At 39.3% G+C, this 16,922-nt stretch overlaps 2 protein-coding genes across 3 annotated transcripts in view; one reads left to right on the top strand and one right to left on the bottom strand.

The window, feature by feature from the left end:
• Window positions 1-16,922, top strand: part of HAUS6 (HAUS augmin like complex subunit 6) — a 223,635-nt gene that overhangs the window by 121,219 nt on the left and 85,494 nt on the right. The gene's annotated exons all lie outside the window — the stretch shown is intronic.
• Window positions 1,823-16,922, bottom strand: part of LOC118253760 (ADAMTS-like protein 1) — a 419,478-nt gene continuing 404,378 nt past the window's right edge. The window contains exons 17-18 of one of the 2 annotated variants that reach the window (XM_050716258.1): window positions 3,577-3,787; window positions 1,823-2,051 (exon numbers count right to left, since the gene is read on the bottom strand). In XM_050716258.1, coding sequence (XP_050572215.1) covers window positions 2,004-2,051; window positions 3,577-3,787 — 259 coding nt within the window. In that variant the 3' untranslated portion in view covers window positions 1,823-2,003. The remainder of the gene's footprint in view (window positions 2,052-3,576; window positions 3,788-16,922) is intronic. The other variant, XM_050716257.1, reaches the window with a different exon arrangement.

Here is a 16,922-nt window from a genome sequence, read left to right as displayed (position 1 = left end):
TGACATTCCTGCGTCCCACAGCTCCTGAGCAGAGCCAGTTCCTATATCCCTCAGCACCCCTTTAGAGGGGATCTAGGGCTTTGTGAGAGTACTGACTTAAAGAGATGCATCTCCCCACATTGCTACCTAATTATGCCTCGCTCAGCAATTAGCTTAAGGAAACATAGGGCAAGACTGATACTAAAGACAATCCATACACCCAATTCTGCCATTTACTCATTCCTGTTTTTTTGTTTTGTTTTGTTTTGTTGTTGTTATTGTCATTGTTTTTTTTTTCTTTTTTTTTTTTCTGCTTTTCACATATACTGGCATAAGTATTTGAGCACTTGCACAGTGAGCCAGAGTGCAAAATGAATCTAGGCTAAACCTAATTACACTTCAGGCTAGCTTTAACCAGGATGATTGTGTGACTGCACAGCACCTCTGGAGATTCAAGGGAATGGGTGCTACAAATAAGGGCAAGAAAGAGCTCCCCACAGCATCTATTGACTCCTCTGGTAGAAGTGCTGGCAAATGCCGTCCTAAACTGCTGGTGGTACTGTGGCCTTGGCTTCTTCTACTGCAGTCATCACTTTGATCTCTTCTGCTCATACAAAAATCTGCAAACAATAATTAACACAAAGGACTGATGGTCCCCACTGAAAGCAGAGAGGGAAAGCCAACCATCTCTCTGCCTCAGCACATGCTTATGAGCATCCACGCACATGCATATACTGCACAGGATTCAGGCAAAAACACCAATTTCATTGTTTGGGAGTCAGGGAGGCTGGTCCTTTCTCAAACTTGTGGAAAGAAGTTTCCACTTGTGGAAAGAGGTAAGTATCACTTACTCTGTAATAAAACAAAGAAGGACGAAGATTTATTAATGGATGTCTCCTATTTGAGGTCTGCAGAGTTGATATTTATAGTGGCTTGTAAAAATGAAAGCTTATATCCATCTTCCTCCAGAAACACACTACTGAAAACAAGATGAACATCCTAATGGATTTAGCTAAGGAATAGAACTGTTTAAAAATAAATAGCCTTGAATCTGCAAAGAGTTATTTAAAAAAATTGCTTGGAGTGTTACAACACTGATAATTATCCTGTGTTTATCTGCCAGGAACACTGGGTCTTTTAAAGGCATTTAATTCAGAGAATCCTCCCTTAACAAGCATAAAGAGCCTTAGAAAAGAAAATGCTGTGCATTGCAATTTTGTTTGTTTGTTTCTTTGCTTAAAATTATTTTGAGAGAGTGCTTGGAAAAGCATGATGAACTTCATAGATGAGACCAAAGAAATGGCTTCAAATGGTGCCACGTGGGATGCAGATGTTACCCTCCACTGCCTGCGATGCTTTACAGGCACCTTCCTGCATGGCCCTCTGTCTCTCCACAGGTGGGAACACCTCTCAGGGTCTCAGGCTGATGTGGAGACCTCTGTAAGGTCTGTAGGTTTGTCTTCCCAGAAGCCTCCTGCAGGATTTGGGCTGCTGGGTACTCCCCCCTGAAACAATGTGCAGCCATGCTGGCTACCCCCTGACTTGGCAGCCCTGCTGTGTGGCTGGAGCTCGCCTCCAGACGAAGTCTCAGCTACCAACATCCCATCCAGATGGTCTCTTCCCTTGCACATCCCAGGAGTCAACCAGTGGTAATAACGACAAAGCGCAATGCACTGGCCTGTTGATGCAGGTTTTCACATGGAGGTCATCCACAGGAAACCTGTGTGAGACAGAACTGCCAGGCCTGGCTTTGCTACAGGGTGGACCTCTTATGTACACAGGTTGGTGGTGCAAAGAAGGAAGACAGACATCTTTAAAAAATGAGAGGATGGAAATCAATTTTAGTGGATTAGTTTATTTTTTCTTGCACTATACTGTTCTCAACAGAGGCAGATGACTACATGTAGAGAAGTGCATTGTTTATGTCATTTTCTCCTGGTAAAAGGGAGTCACAAGAACTATTCAGTGGCCACATAATGAGGATCTGAATATACAGCTGTCCTTCCTGCGAAGTGTAGAGGACCTTAGTTAATCCACAGCAGTGAAATGCAGCACACATCCTCTGTCTCCACCTAGTCCAGAGAAGGCAGCAGTTAACACAAGAGGTGCAACCTGGACAGTCTTATTTAATTCCTGATCGATATGCTTGTTAAAGCCTTTACACTTAATTGAGCGCCATCCTCCCCAAGATGTTTCATCTTTCAACAAGATTGAGAGCCTCTGTGCAGATATAAAAAATGCCTAAAACATTACTTTAGACAGGCAAAAATGTGTGTGATTACACTGTTGAGGAAGACATTGAGTATCATATGATGAATGTCTCTTCTGACTGTTCAAATAAAGTTGCAGAAAATTACTTTCTGTAAGGACTATGGCCAATTATAGACTTTTTAACTACCACAGGCACATCTTACAGCATATGCTAACTTTATTATATTATGTGTTAGTAAAAAGCTATTTACCAATATAGCATTCATGTGTGGATACAGCCTAGCAATATTGAAAAGTACAACTAAGCAAATATGTGTATGTGAATATCAGTAGACAAATTAATGCTAAAGCATGAAATATAACTCAATTGTTTTAAACAAAGGACTAATGCCATAGGCTAGTTATCTAGTTTTGACAGAACATCAGGCTGGCATAAATTTTGGTTACTGGGAAGGCTGCCCAAATCCAGAGGTCTCCCATGAAGTATGGCTTCACAGATTTAACAGCTTCATTAGGTAAGTACATTAACATCTCCTTGGCTGTTAAGTCAAAGGCAGATTTTATAGAGGGAGACTGGGAGTTATATGTAAGCACAGTGCCAACTGCTCATGGCTTTTTGATAACATGGAATGAATCCTTACACCCAGCAGAACTGAAGGTTTAAATAGACATTTTGCTTGCACCTCCACTGTACAGTGAATTTTCCCATTCCTCTCAACAGCCCAACAGTATAATTTCTTCCTTCTGCAGTATCATATCCAACATAAACACCTTTAAGTCTTTTGAATTGTATATTTTCATTAGCAACCAGATGGCAGCACATAAACTTATTTCAGGTAGCCTACCAAAGACAGAAAGCCTTGTACTGATCCATTGAGCAGACTGAAATTTTCAATATTAGTCTAAAAAGGCATGCATTTCGTGAAGTACCTCACACTTATTTGTGACTTTGAAGGATGAGGAGTGTTTCTTGCCCTAAACTAAATTCTTATTTGAGAATAGAAGGAATACCCATCATGCTCCAGAGATCCTCTCCTCCCTGATTGTTGTAGCTTTGTATTCCTAGAAACCTAGAAATTCACAGCTAACTAGAATCCACTGACTCCAGCTGACAATCACATTACAGATCTTTTTGTTTGGAACCTATGATCAGCCATCAAAAGTTTTCAGTAATCTTGCATTAGAAATAGCAAAGGCCATTATTTGCCTATGAAAATCCTGATTCATTTTCACTAAGGAGCAAAAAGCCACACTTTTTCATATTTTAATAGCTCATTAGAAGGATTAATGAATCCTGTTAATAAGCTAACTCAAAACAATCCACTGATCATGCACGTAATGACTATTTTAATAATCATAAAATGAGATTGACTCATACATTCTTACCTCTTGCCATTCTGTAGGATACCAGGAGGGTGGGCAGTCAAAGCGATTACAGGCTTGCACGAGAGATGGCTTAGGTTTATGGCACAATTCATCTGCCAAGATCACGGTCTCATTAGTTTCTCTTGATAATAGGTGAGAACAGAAGACATCTCGTGTCTGCAATCCAACCCCACAGGTAAGACTGCAGGTGCTCCATTTCCCAATCTCCCATCTGTGAAGGGGTCAGGAGAGAAAACCTTAAGCACAATATGAAGTAACCTTAAACCTTCTCTTTTCAAAATGACGGAGTGAAGAAGCAGTAAATGAAAGGGATTTCTCCTTTTCTGACCAAAGTGACCCTTCTTCTAGCTGCAGGATGAGGTTAAGAAGAGTATTAACTGTTCATCTGCATTTTTGGTTCTTGTTAGAAGCTCTTGGGCTTCAGGTCCCTTGGACTCCTGCAATATCATAAGAACAAGTTTTGTGTTCTACATTAAAAGTTTTTGATGGGCAGGAGCCTAGATAATGTATTTCAAGACTGAATGGACTTCATTAGCTGGTTCTTTTCTGTCTTTAACCAAAAGAAAAAAAGCTAGTAACAATATTCATCAGAGGAATACATCAATGAATTCCTGAGTAGGAATTTCTTCCGGAAGATCCAGGGGAGTTCCTGGGGTTCCTGGCAGGCTTTTCCTTGTTGTTGAGTAGGGAGTGCTATGGCCTTGAAAGATGTAACAGGAGAGCAGAAAGACCCTCTTTACTGTCTGGGTAAACAACTACTACTGACCCAACCTTTCTCTGTGCTAGCTGTGTAAATTCTGAATCAACAGGATTTTTCATGGCTCAATTTCAGTGTTTATCACATGAAAACCAGATTTCTGGTGTTTGTCGTACTGAAAACACCCTCTAATTCTGTCAGCAATACACAGAAAATTGCTTAAAATGTCAAGTCTCACTCTTGTACTCTACTAGAAGGCAATTCAGTGATATACCGAAACACATATACAAAGAAGTACTGTATTCAGAGTGAGAATATAAGAGAATAGTCTTCCCATCCACTTCAGACAAAACACTAGACTGACAAGAGCATACTCCTACATCCAAAATGAAAGTACAAAAGCCAGATACTGACACTTTTTCTAATCCTGAAGAATAGCTTTCTTGCCTGCATGATGTTACTGAAACTGATTGTCAGGGGAGTAAATTAAACATTCAGGACAAGGAAAGCTCAGACAACCTGCCCTTGGAGAAAGCAAAGCCAGGCAGAAACTAAAAGGAGTGATTATGATGAAAGACACCCTCTGGCTCCAACAGGACCGAGGCAGACAATGAAGGAAAGTTATGAAACATGTCAGCAACAAGAAGCAGAATTTATGAAGGAGCTATGGGGAAAAACTCTGATAGTTTAGGATTAGCAGTCAATGGAAACAGCTCAGCATGTTTAAAATGCACCACGTTAGTAAACATTTTATGGAAAAAAAAATCATCCTACTCTCACAGAACTATTCTAACTTCTCTTTTTATTTTATGAAGTTGTGCTGTGTATTTGTTCCCTCTCTCTCAATAATATCCATAAACAAATTTAAAAGATTGTAGGTAAGAAATATATTTTCCTCAGTAGATGATAATGCAAAGGCCAAAACTCTGCTCCCCTTCTGTGCCCCATCTGCTGATTACTTTGTCTGATTTTATAGTAGGACAGGATTTGCCCTGAGCATCACTGTATGCAATATTAATGACACTCTAGTTTGCTTTTAGACAACAGCATTGGTAGTGAAATCCACCTCCTCTTCCCTAAATGCTACAGCTCTATTCTGCATTTTGCCATTAACAACCAGGAAAATGTGTTTAACCCTTTCTAAAAATTAATACACCCTGCATAGTGAGGAAGAAGTTGCTATGGCCACTTTCCAGTCTGTAATACACTGAAGGCCACTTAAGTCTGATACCGGGAGCTATTTAGCAGTGACATCTGGCAGCCAGCTAAACTAATCTGGAGTATGTTCTCCATATGAATGATCTTGGGGGATAGGTCTTCCCAGATTTTCCCATAAAATTGTCAGTCAGAATTAATATGGATATCAGCTACCCTTCAGTTTTTGGCACGATCTAAACTGAGATGTTTGAGTAGGTGCTGAAAAGAAGGCATTTTCTTATTTCAGAATCTATTTTCATACATGGTTAGTTGCCAAAGTTGCTTTTATTCAAGTGATGGTAATAGCTGTTGCCTCCAGCAACTCATTGTTTGTTATTGGTATAAGAGCACAATGTTTCTGTTGGCAGTTCACATCTCAGTGGCCAGCAGGCCACATAAACTCTTTGGAGATCTTGGCTTCTGCAGAAGAGGGTGACTATTTCTTCTTCCAGAAAGAAATGTTGCATTTCAATAAAGAGAAAGGATTTTTTTTTCCTAATGTTTGAATTTTCTGTTGCAGGTTGCATCTGTTGCCCTACCCATAATATAATTTTATTCACAATTTCTTCCAGCTGCTCTAAACAGGAGAGTTCTCAGAGGTGCTCAGGAAATATGAGGTCAAATCCTCTCTTACCCTTGTGTTTTCATTGACTTTTTGGGCTTTCATAGACACAAAGCAAAGAATGTAGAATAGAGTAGGGATATGCAAAGTAGAGTAGGGATATGCAAGTAACCAAAATCAGAGATGATATAGATGATTGGCAGAATTTCACAGTCCTACACAAATAAAGAGAGATCAGTGATAACCTTATTGAATAGAATCACAGGACTGTAGGATTATTTTATAATAGCTAAAGGTGATTGCACCACTTTGTAAAATAGGTAGGAGAGTACTACTACAAGTAGTTTATAACCTATCTTTCTTCTGTTGGAGATAGTAATTCTTTTTATTTTTTATTTTTTTAATACTGTCTTGCTGCAGTAATACAGTTTTATCCTTACTGTAGAGTGTTATGAAATGTGAGCTCAAATAATCCGTTTCTTATTTCATATGGTCTTTATGTGCACATTCCTCTGTCTTTTTATTTATTTTTTTATATTTTTGATGATTTTGCCACACCGAACTGACTTTTCCAATTAGTATGACTTGCAAAAAAATAATAAAAAAATAAATTTAAAGGAGAAGAATGGCATGATATCCTTCATGCAACTGATAATGCCAGAATTAAAATTCAAGTAGGATAATCTTACACTTAAAAAGGTAAATAAAGTAGTTACAGGATCAAGCTAAGGAAAGCTCACACAATTGGGTTTGGCATCTTTGTACGCTGACTGTGGTTGTTGTTATGGTGTAGACTTTAGGAAAAATTTGCATTCTTGCTAGTTTATAGTCCAGCTGAAGTCATTGGTTTGGTACTTCCTGTATTGCTTACCAAAGCCCATTGAAGAGATTGCATGGGTTTGTTCTGGAATATTCTTTTGATCCCTCCTTCTTTCTCCACCACTAGTGCCCAAACCTATATGAATATGTAGCAACAGAGAAGCAGTAGCTTTTTAGCCTTTTTCACAGCAGAACTTCAGCATATCTGTTCCCCCAAGCCCCTGGCTTGTCCTAGCTCTGGGTCTATGATTTCATCACTTTTCTGTTTCCATCTCCTAAATGCCTAAATAGCAGTTATGTATTTAAGCACAACCTAGTCTTTAAAATATTTCAATTGCTGTATTTCATTAAAAAAAACAAACAACAGAATTCAAAAGGTAAAAGGAAAGTGTAGTGAGCAGAGGATGGTCTTAAAACTCATATTATTTCAGGTATCATCACAAATTCAAAACACTAAACTGATCATAGAAACTTGGCACTTTCCAGATGAACAATCTCCTGCTTCTTGCAGGCTGTTGCGATGCCTCAGTATTTTTTAATTTTTATTTATTTTTGTTTTTTTAATTTTTTTTTTTAGAATTGGTGATTTGGACACATACATTTGCCTGAATGAACTAGTGAACCTGATTTGATTGCTCAAAGCAGTGGTTTTCCTTTATTTATTAATTTTTATACACAATGTTATGCGTGTGGTCTAAAACTCAACAGAAGACCCTGAAAAGCCAGACCAACCTGAGCACTAAATTTCTTGCAACTCCAGTAACTATAAAATAACAAAAGTGAATTAATAATGGTCATATTTTAGGAAAAGATAACACCCAGCTAGGAAATATAACAGTCAGTTCATATTATGAATTATAATTATAATCTGTAATATGTTATTAAATAGTGATTTTATCAATAACTATTGTAATTTTTATAGGTCAAGGAGTAACTAATTTTCTGGAACATACTTATTGAGTGAGTCAGGCTTCTCTGGGCAGTGCTTATGCATGTGCTTAATTTCAGGTAAACATGCACTTTCTACAATTCATCATGCTCAGTATCTTTTAAAATGTGAGCATTTGCAGATCCTTTAAATTAAAGAAAGAGAAAAATTGCAAAGCTCCAAATTGCCGAAAAAGGGGCCAATGATCTGAAAATCTCTATTTATACCACAACACAATTACTCTTTGCCATTAGTTTAAAAATATTAGAGGTGCTTTTAAAAAATAGCTAATAATGCCATTTTCTTATAAAGAAAATTCTTTCGACATACTTAACAGAAATCTTGCCTGCAAATGATAAATTCAACTTTAACACGTTATACTTCAAGGAGTTTCAAGTTTTGTGAGGTCTCACATATTCAATAGAACATAGCCTGGACACTTGAACCCAATGTCAAGCTGTTTAAAGGGAAAACAAAAAAGCCCCTAACACTTAACATGAGCGTGAGCTTCTAAATAGTTCTATCCAACTGATTTTATTTATAAATGAACTTTCCCTCTTTCTTGTGACAAGACAAAAAGTAGCAATGCTATATTGTGGCTAAGCAGTTCGGGTGAAGAACCGAGGGACTGCATGAACAGAACCCTTCTCCTGGCTCTTCACTGGACTCCAGAGGTGACTGAGACCAGCACTGCTGAGACACAGGCTAGCCTGTGAGTTTGTGAATAGCCCCTTTGAGTACAATGGGAACACTCAAGTGCTGGGCTTCATGCTCTTCTCCCACATTTCCCAACTTCAGATTTGCAAAGGCGTAACAATACTTTCTTTTCTCTTGGGTTTCATCCATGCCGTCTGCTTAGTCTGTAGTTTTGCAGCAGGGATGATCTCTTTCTCTGTCTTTATCTACTGCCTAGCACAATGGGACTCCCAGCTAGACCGGAGCCCCTAGGCATTAGTGTGTTGCAAATAACAACAGGGACAATAATGTACTGTTGCCTCAGTTTTGAAACTTCCTTCTCTTTTCTACAGAAACTGGACTCCACATAATAATTCTGCTAGCTAGCTAGACCAGAAAATGACACCAGTTATTAACCAGCTACTCATGGCAGGAGAGGCTGCTAGAATCAGAGCAGCTGCCCCTGTGGAGCCATTACCTTTCAGAACAAAACACTCTTGCACCCCCATAGTCAGCCTGGAAAAAGTAAACGATGTAGGCAGAACTTAAAAATATATATATAATCTTGAACCAAAGCATCCCTATGTAGAGAATGGCTTTGGATCAGTCCCTGTATGCATGGTATATATGGCAAAAACAAAGCATTCTAAGCTGTTAGGTGTTATAAGTGAAGGACATTTTCTAGAGGTACACAATGTTCGTCCTGACAGAATCCCTTTAAGCACTGCCAAGAAAATTGAATACTGCACAGGAGAAGTAAATACCCTTCTACACAAAGACCTCACAAACTAGTTCTAAAAAAATGAAATTGTTGTCATTTTTATGTGGTTAAACCATATGAAAGTGATACAAAAGAGCTTTTTTTTTTTTTTTTTTTTTTCTAAAATAAACATTCATCAGTGTGGAGAGAAGTTTGCCTGGAAGCATCTTACTTAACATCTGACACCTGCCTGCATAGAAACATTACTCAGTGCACAAGGGAGGGGTGGCAGCTGTGCATACGCACATGCAATGGACTAAATCACATACTACATTGATATTGGCTGCCTCCTGTCCTCAGCCTGTGCATCCTGCATTGGATGTCGCATAGTGAGAAGAAGTCTAATGGGAGCACATACTTCTCCCTTTCTTTTCTGTTATTGATCTGGAGCTGTGTTTGTGGCACATCTTCCTATTTTATTAGTGAGAAAAGCTTTCATGAGAATTATTTAGCAGATTTTTCTTGGGATGAGTAAGTATCTTCAGTGTCAGGTCTTAAATACCATTCAGAATGTGATTTTCAACTTTGGGCAGCAGAGAGAATTAGTGTTAATCCTGGATGGGAAGCATTGTTTCCTGTGAGGCTACAGGACTAAGATGAGGACTCCAAGGTCAGTTCCTGGCTTTATAATCGAACTAGTTTCAAAGAAAGGGGAATAAAAAGTAATGATTTAAATACAATGAATTTTCCATTCAGCTGTTAAATTATTCACTGTAAAATCAGACTCCTTTGAAGTGAAGTGTGAGAGCTAAGAATGGATGGTAAAACATTGAGTCGTGTCTCTAGGAAGTAATCTCCCTACTTCCATGACTCAGTCTGTGTTAGAGATTAGAGATAACATTAGAAATACACAAAAAGTATGCATATATCCCAGAGGAAAAGTGAGATGTAACTAATATTTGAAAAAGTTGACACTTTACTAAGAAATAAAACTTAAAAGGAAAAGTTATTTTTAATTAAGAGTAGCAACAGAGAAATAAGACATACTTAGTTGTTGTCCAGTGCTAGTCCGACAAAATTTTACAGCCTGACTTTCAGTATTTCTAATGTGACAAGGGAGCAGAACTGCTCTGTGCAACAGGCAGGGTAAGATTCATGGGGTTGCTGTGCACAAGAGTAAGGATCTTTTCTTCAAAAAACATCTTCCTTGCAAGTGAAGGTAATCCATTAAAAGAGAAGCCTATGCAGCCAACACATGCATGCAGATCAAAGGCTCAATGAGAGTGTTCTGGGAGATGACAGAAGTGGCCTGCATTCACTCTCTAGGCTTCTTGGTATCAGTGAATATTGCAGCTCATTATAGCTGAAAGTGGCAGAGAGCCAATATTTATATAACAGAGCCAAATGGAGGAAAATACAGGAGGAACTCAGAGGTCAAAGAAGAACAGAGGGTAAATGGAATATGCAACAACTCTACAAATGGCAGTTTTGGTTGCTGGAGTAACTTTCTGACATACTTCAAGCAATATATGGTTCCTTACAGTAAATAACTCTTGCTGCTCCTTGAACTGAAGGCAGATTTCATCAACCATTAGATCAGGTCAGAAAAGAGGGTTTGTGTTTTTATGCCAACATTTGGAGGTTGTCCAGTGGGTCTTTCGAGGGACTACAGCAGATGCAGAATGCATATGGGGCAACATGAATGGCAACTTCAGGTAAGTGAATCTGTTTGGCAGAGAACTGTTTTGAGAGATTAGCAGGCATACTGAATACAGAAATGTATCTCACAGAAGAATTTTACGTTGTGTGATAATTGAGACACTGAGATAAATGGTAGCAATGGCTGTGTTTGATATAGGTACACAGACCAGACTAGGCATGATAAACAAATGAGTTGTTTTTTGGCTCAAGTTTAGACTTGGGCTAATGCTCAAAGCATCAACTTCTTACAAGGATGTTGTTCAGTGCTTCATGTGTAATACATTGAAACTAAGTCTTCTGTAACCCCTTTCAAAAATGAAGATAGTAAACAGTTGTGAAGCAGAGTATGTAGTGTAAAGGTGGAAGTCTAGTTAAGAGGTAATACAGGAAGGTTTGAGGAATAAGACAGAAAGTGCACAAATTGCACTTGTTGTAATGGCAGATGGCAGGCCATGAATGAGGACTGCAGGGTGGAACACGTATTTTGGAAACTACAGTGGAGCAGGATAATAACCCTTGCCCTAAACCTACACCAAAGTAATGCAAAAACACAAGAACCACTAATTTGTCAAATATATTGTGCCTACCAGTTTACGAAGTACTCTCACACACTTCTTCTCTGAAGAAGTAGAGGGAGAGTTTAAGTTCAAACCCTGCTACCCAGACCAGAGCTGCTTTATGTCCAAGGCTCCCTGTCTCTGTTCACAATGGTGCACTCCATGCTTGACTCCGTCTTGTAAACCAACACCTTTTCATAGGCCTAAGTTTATGCCATATGGAAAATGTTAAAAAACAGCTGTTCTTGAAGAAGAAATCAACAAGCTTGCAGATACCAGAAGACAAAGAAAGAAAAAGCTCAGCAGGTGAGAAGGATGGGCAATGAACTGATCATTTGTAATCTGTAATATATCTAAAATGAAGCATTTTAAAAATGAGATTGTTGGAAATACATGTAAATGGCTTGGAAAGAATATACAAGAAACCTGACTTGCCTATCTGTAAGATCAACATTCATGAGCATATGGTTTTGTTCCACTGAGCAATAGGACTTTCCTCAAGTCCAAAGATTCCTTTCCTGAAATGATCAGTCCAGGAAAGAAGAGAAGGAGATGTCACTAGACTGAATGGACAAAGAAAGCAGATTCATGAATGAGGCAGTGTTCAGACAACAGTGAGTGGGCTTAAGTAATTCTCAACAAGTCCAAGTTTTGTAAGCAGTACTGCCACAGAAACAGCAGATAACATGAGCTTCTTGCTGACCTGGCTGGCAGTATTACAGGGATAATATTTTTGTTAGGATGAACTGTTCTTGAACTATTCCGCCAGTGCAAAAGGTACAAACAGGCTGTCTTTCAAAATCAGGCATGCATCTCTCTCTCTCTCTCTCTCTCTCTCTCTCTCTCTCATTCTCTCTCAGCAGGAGGAGAATGTATGTATATACTTATGGTACTGTGGCTGAACTTGAGAAACTCCCAATGCCTGCTTATGTTTGAGTGTTCTTTTTCTTTGCGGTTCTTTTTGCAACACCCAGTTTTTGCAACAGTTAGGCAATGCAAGAATCTTGTTCCAAGGGCACATCCAGACCCAATATTGTTTCTTTAACTTCCCCTTTGAGACCCTGATGCTTGTACTGATAATCTATTTAGTAACTTACTCATTTTTCTGCAATAAAAAATGGAGCTCCTCATGCAGAGTGAGAATGTTCTAAACTCATTTGACAACGAAATGAAACAGACATAGTTAAGTTTTTAGATTCATGGGAGAATCTACCAAGATTTGAGTCTAACCCAAAAATACATGAAAGGAAAGGTTATAGTTATATTTAAAATGATGGTGTCAGAGAGGTTACTATGTATAAAAGCAAATTTCTAATAAAACACTTTGTATCTCGACTCAAATACCTGTATCAATACTGATCTGTGGGCACAATGCAGGGTCTATAGAATGGCAGTTTAATACACTTCTCCCCTAACTTTCTCTGAATGAGAAACTGTTTCTTAGATCTTGGAGAAAATCTTAGCTTTAGACAGTACAGTCCGCTTCCTCATTGGAAGAGGAATAAACTTGTCTGACATATAAGAACAACTTCGTTTAGATCAGGAGCTGTGACACTGTGACTACTATAAATGGTTGTAGCAGGTTGTAGTGGGGTGGGGGTCTGTACATTCTCTTATGCAACAAGTGATAGAACAAGAGGAAATAGCCTCAAGTTGCACCAGGGGAGGTTTAAGTTGGGTATTAGGAAAAATTTCTTCTCTGAAAGGGTTGTGCGGCGTTGGAACAGGCTGCCCAGTGAAGTAGTTGAGTCACCATCCCCGGAGGTCTTCAGAAGATTTGTAGATGTAGAGCTTAAGGACATGGTCTTGTGGTAGACTTGGCAGTGCTAGGTTAATGGTTGGACTTAATGATCTTAGATGTCTTTTCCAACCTAAATGATTCCATGATTCTATGATTCTCATTAAATTAAAAACAAAAACGAATCCTCTGTCCAATATAGTTAAAACAATACAAATCTGTGGATAAGCTGGGTAGTAATTACATACATTGCCATTCACCTCTCTATAAGTGCTTCAAATTGTTCCCAGGGCTGTGAATGAGTAAGCTCTACAAACAGCTGGTGACATTGTGAAATAAGTCAGCTTAGCTACATTTCTAATAAGTAATTGCACACCACAAACTCCTCTGTCAGTGAGATTTTGGATGCTTCACAACGTTAGCAGAGAGACTAGGAAGTTATCAGGAATGGATCACTTAATTGAAGATGGAAATTTTAATGGTCAGAAATAGAACAGCTTACTCTGCTACTGCAGATATGACAGACCTACTTGGCAGATTCAGCACACTTTGTTTAATCTGTCTCACTCCTTCTATAGGTAGTTAATTCACTCCAAATCAAACTGTAAATGAAAACACCTCCTCAATTTATTTCAAGTATGAATCTTTACTGATGTGTAAGTATTGTACAGAATTGTACAGTACATTTTCAGCTGTTAAGGCCACATTTTTATGCTTCTTTTATACACCTCATCTTCTCATCATTCAATATTTATTAGTTAAAAAGTATTGGGCATTCCTTTTAAACTGATACAATAAGTTACTTCAACAGTACTGTAAATGGAAGATATAATGGTTGTTTTCTTTTCCCCCTTTTTTAAAAGAAAGTGATGATGCATAGTAAAACAATCCATTTATAAGCCCCTGTAGCTAATCTCACAGGATAATGCTACTGTGAAGAAATTAATCTTGCCACAAAACTTTTGACCTATCACTGAATTTGGCTCAAGAACAAAGGCATGCTCTTTATCATTATTCTTGGGAAAACTTTCTCTCTAGAGTGAAATCCTGCCATTGAGGCAGTGAATTAATACTCTCAAGAAAACTAAGAATACATACAGAACAAGCTAAGAATTAGAAATTAATATCTGAAATGCAGAAGTAAGAGCATATTTGTTCAAAATATTGAAAAAAATCAAGTGGTAGCAAATATTAAGTTTTAGTTTATACACATATTAGAGAAGAGAAAGTTGCAGAGAAGTGGACTGCATTAATGTGACTACAATCAGAAAACTAAGTGTCAGGAAAAAAAAAAGGAGGAAAAACAGTCCACAGTAGAACTCAGTCCCTACCACAGCTTTAAGCTCATGGTTATCACAAACCAGGCTATGAAAATCCTGTGGTAGGCCATCATCAAATTCTGTTTCAACTTAAGGATGTACCAGCTTGGCAAACCCATAACCCCAAGCTTTGTGTAGAGGAAAATCATCTACATAGCTATGTAGGACACTAAATAAGAAGTGTGGTCTATAATTGTCTGAAGTAAGAAGAAAATATGGTATGTTACTAAAAATGTATTTACAGTTGCACTGTAATGTTTTATGAGCTAAAATGGAGGAAAACGTCTATGAATGAAATCCTGTCTAATGAATGGACTCTTATATTATTAGAAAATTAAATAGCTGAGGAAAAATGGCCTGAAACTTTAAACTGGATTTAAAGACGGTGACTGAGATGGAGACTCCAGAGCTAACCACTGATCCTAGCAACCTGAAAGCTGCCCCATAGCAACCTGAAAGCTGCCCCGATCTTCATGTTTAAATGTGCTGAAGAGGTGCTGAAAAGGAGCACTCCCTATGGATCCGCTTGGTGACTCCATTGCAACTGCTGTTGAGAAAGAGATACCAAGGAATATGCAGTTACTTCACCATTGTCAACACATCCAGCAAGAACAGGGAAGAGTGGGCTGTCAGGCACATCTTGGACAATCTCTTAACAACTGAAAAGAGTATCAAGTGAGAGATTAAAAACAGGAGGGAGAGAAAAAGAAATGCTTTTAGGTCACATTAATACCTTTTAAATCTGGGGAAGTATTGCAGTAGTGTAGCTGTAGTAGGTGTACAGGTAATGCAAATATAGCATAACAGAGTGATACCTCAGGACGGCAGCCTGTTTAGATGTCTTTGTACAGCACTGTCTTTAGTAAAGAAAACCTAAACAAAAAGTGTGATTTTGATTCTCACACTGACTCTTGTTTAAGCTGTTTCTTGATCTTACATCTTCAAATAGGGGTGAATCTGTCCAGTCTGGTATCCCATTACTTATAATATCTGATCCTTCAACCTACTTTGCCAATGGTTCAAGTTGTGGACTGCAGATCCTAAGAGGCTTTCTGGACTACTTCTTAAGAGGCTGTGAAAGACATTCTCAATGCACTTTGGTTCAGAATAGACTTAAACATACTCCACTGGAAAAAAAGGCTGGAGTCTGTTAAAGACTGAAAAAAACATTGAACAAGTCTGGGACAAGGAGAGGATTCAGAATCACAGAATCATTTAGGTAGGAAGAGGCCTCCAAGATCACCTAGTCCAACCTCTGACCTAACACTAACAAGTCCTCCACTAAACCATATCACTAAGCTCTACATCTAAACGTCTTTTAAAAATCTCCAGGGATGGTGACTCAATCACTTCCCTGGGCAGCCCATTCCAATGTCTAACAACCCTTTCAGTAAAGTTCTTCCTAATATCCAACCTAAACCTCCCCTGGCACAACTTTAGCCCATTCCCCCTCGTCCTGTCACCAGATACGTGGGAGACCAACCCCCACCTCGCTACAGACTCCTTTAAGGTACCTGCAGAGTGCTGTAAGGTCGCCCCTGAGCCTCCTCTTCTCCAGGTTAAACAACCCCAGCTCCCTCAGCCATTCCTCATAAGACTTGTTCTCCAGACCCCTCACCAGCTTTGTTGCCCTTCTCTGGACATGCTCCAGCACCTCCATGTCCTTCCTGTAGCGAGGGGCCCAGAACTGAACACAGTACTCGAGGTGTGGCCTCACCAGAGCGTAGTAAAGGGGGACAATCACTTCCCTAGCCCTGCTGGCCATGTTATTTCTGATACAAGCCAGGATTTTGTTGGGCTTCTTGGCCACCTGAGCACACTGCTGGCTCATATTCATCTGACTATCAACCAATACTCCCAGGTCCTTCTCTGCCAGGCAGCTTTCCAACCACGCATCTCCCAGCCTGTAGCGCTGCTTGGGGTTGTTGTGCCCCAGGTGCAGGACCCGGCACTTGGCCTTGTTGAACTTCATACAGCTGGCCCCAGCCCATCGCTCCAGCCTATCCAGATCCTCCTGCAGAGCCTTCCTACCCTCAAGCAGATCGACACACACACCTAACTTGGTGTCGTCTGCAAACTTACTGAGGGTGCACTCGATCCCCTCATCCAGAACATCGATAAAGATATTAAAGAAAACTGGCCCCGGTACTGAGCCCTGGGGGACACCACTAGTAACCAGCCTCCTACTGGATTTAAATCCGTTCACCACAACTCTTTGGGCCCAGCTACCCAGCCAATTTTTAACCCAATGAATCATATGCCAGTCCAAGCCATGAGCAGCCAGTTTCTTCAGGAGAATGCTGTGGGAAACGGTGTCAAAAGCCTTAGATGCACCTAGACTCCTTACTTCTTCAGTTCAAGGAGTTTAGAAAGGATGGGGGTGCACTCTGTACCTCATGACTCAATGGGAGGATTTCCTCAACCTTTAGACATAAACTGTTCACCAAGTTTGG

This window comes from Cygnus atratus, chromosome Z, assembly GCF_013377495.2.
Source record: "Cygnus atratus isolate AKBS03 ecotype Queensland, Australia chromosome Z, CAtr_DNAZoo_HiC_assembly, whole genome shotgun sequence".
NCBI lineage: Eukaryota > Metazoa > Chordata > Aves > Anseriformes > Anatidae > Cygnus > Cygnus atratus.
The sequence above is the reverse complement of the archived record's forward strand: the minus strand, read 5'-3'. Positions and strand labels throughout refer to the sequence as shown.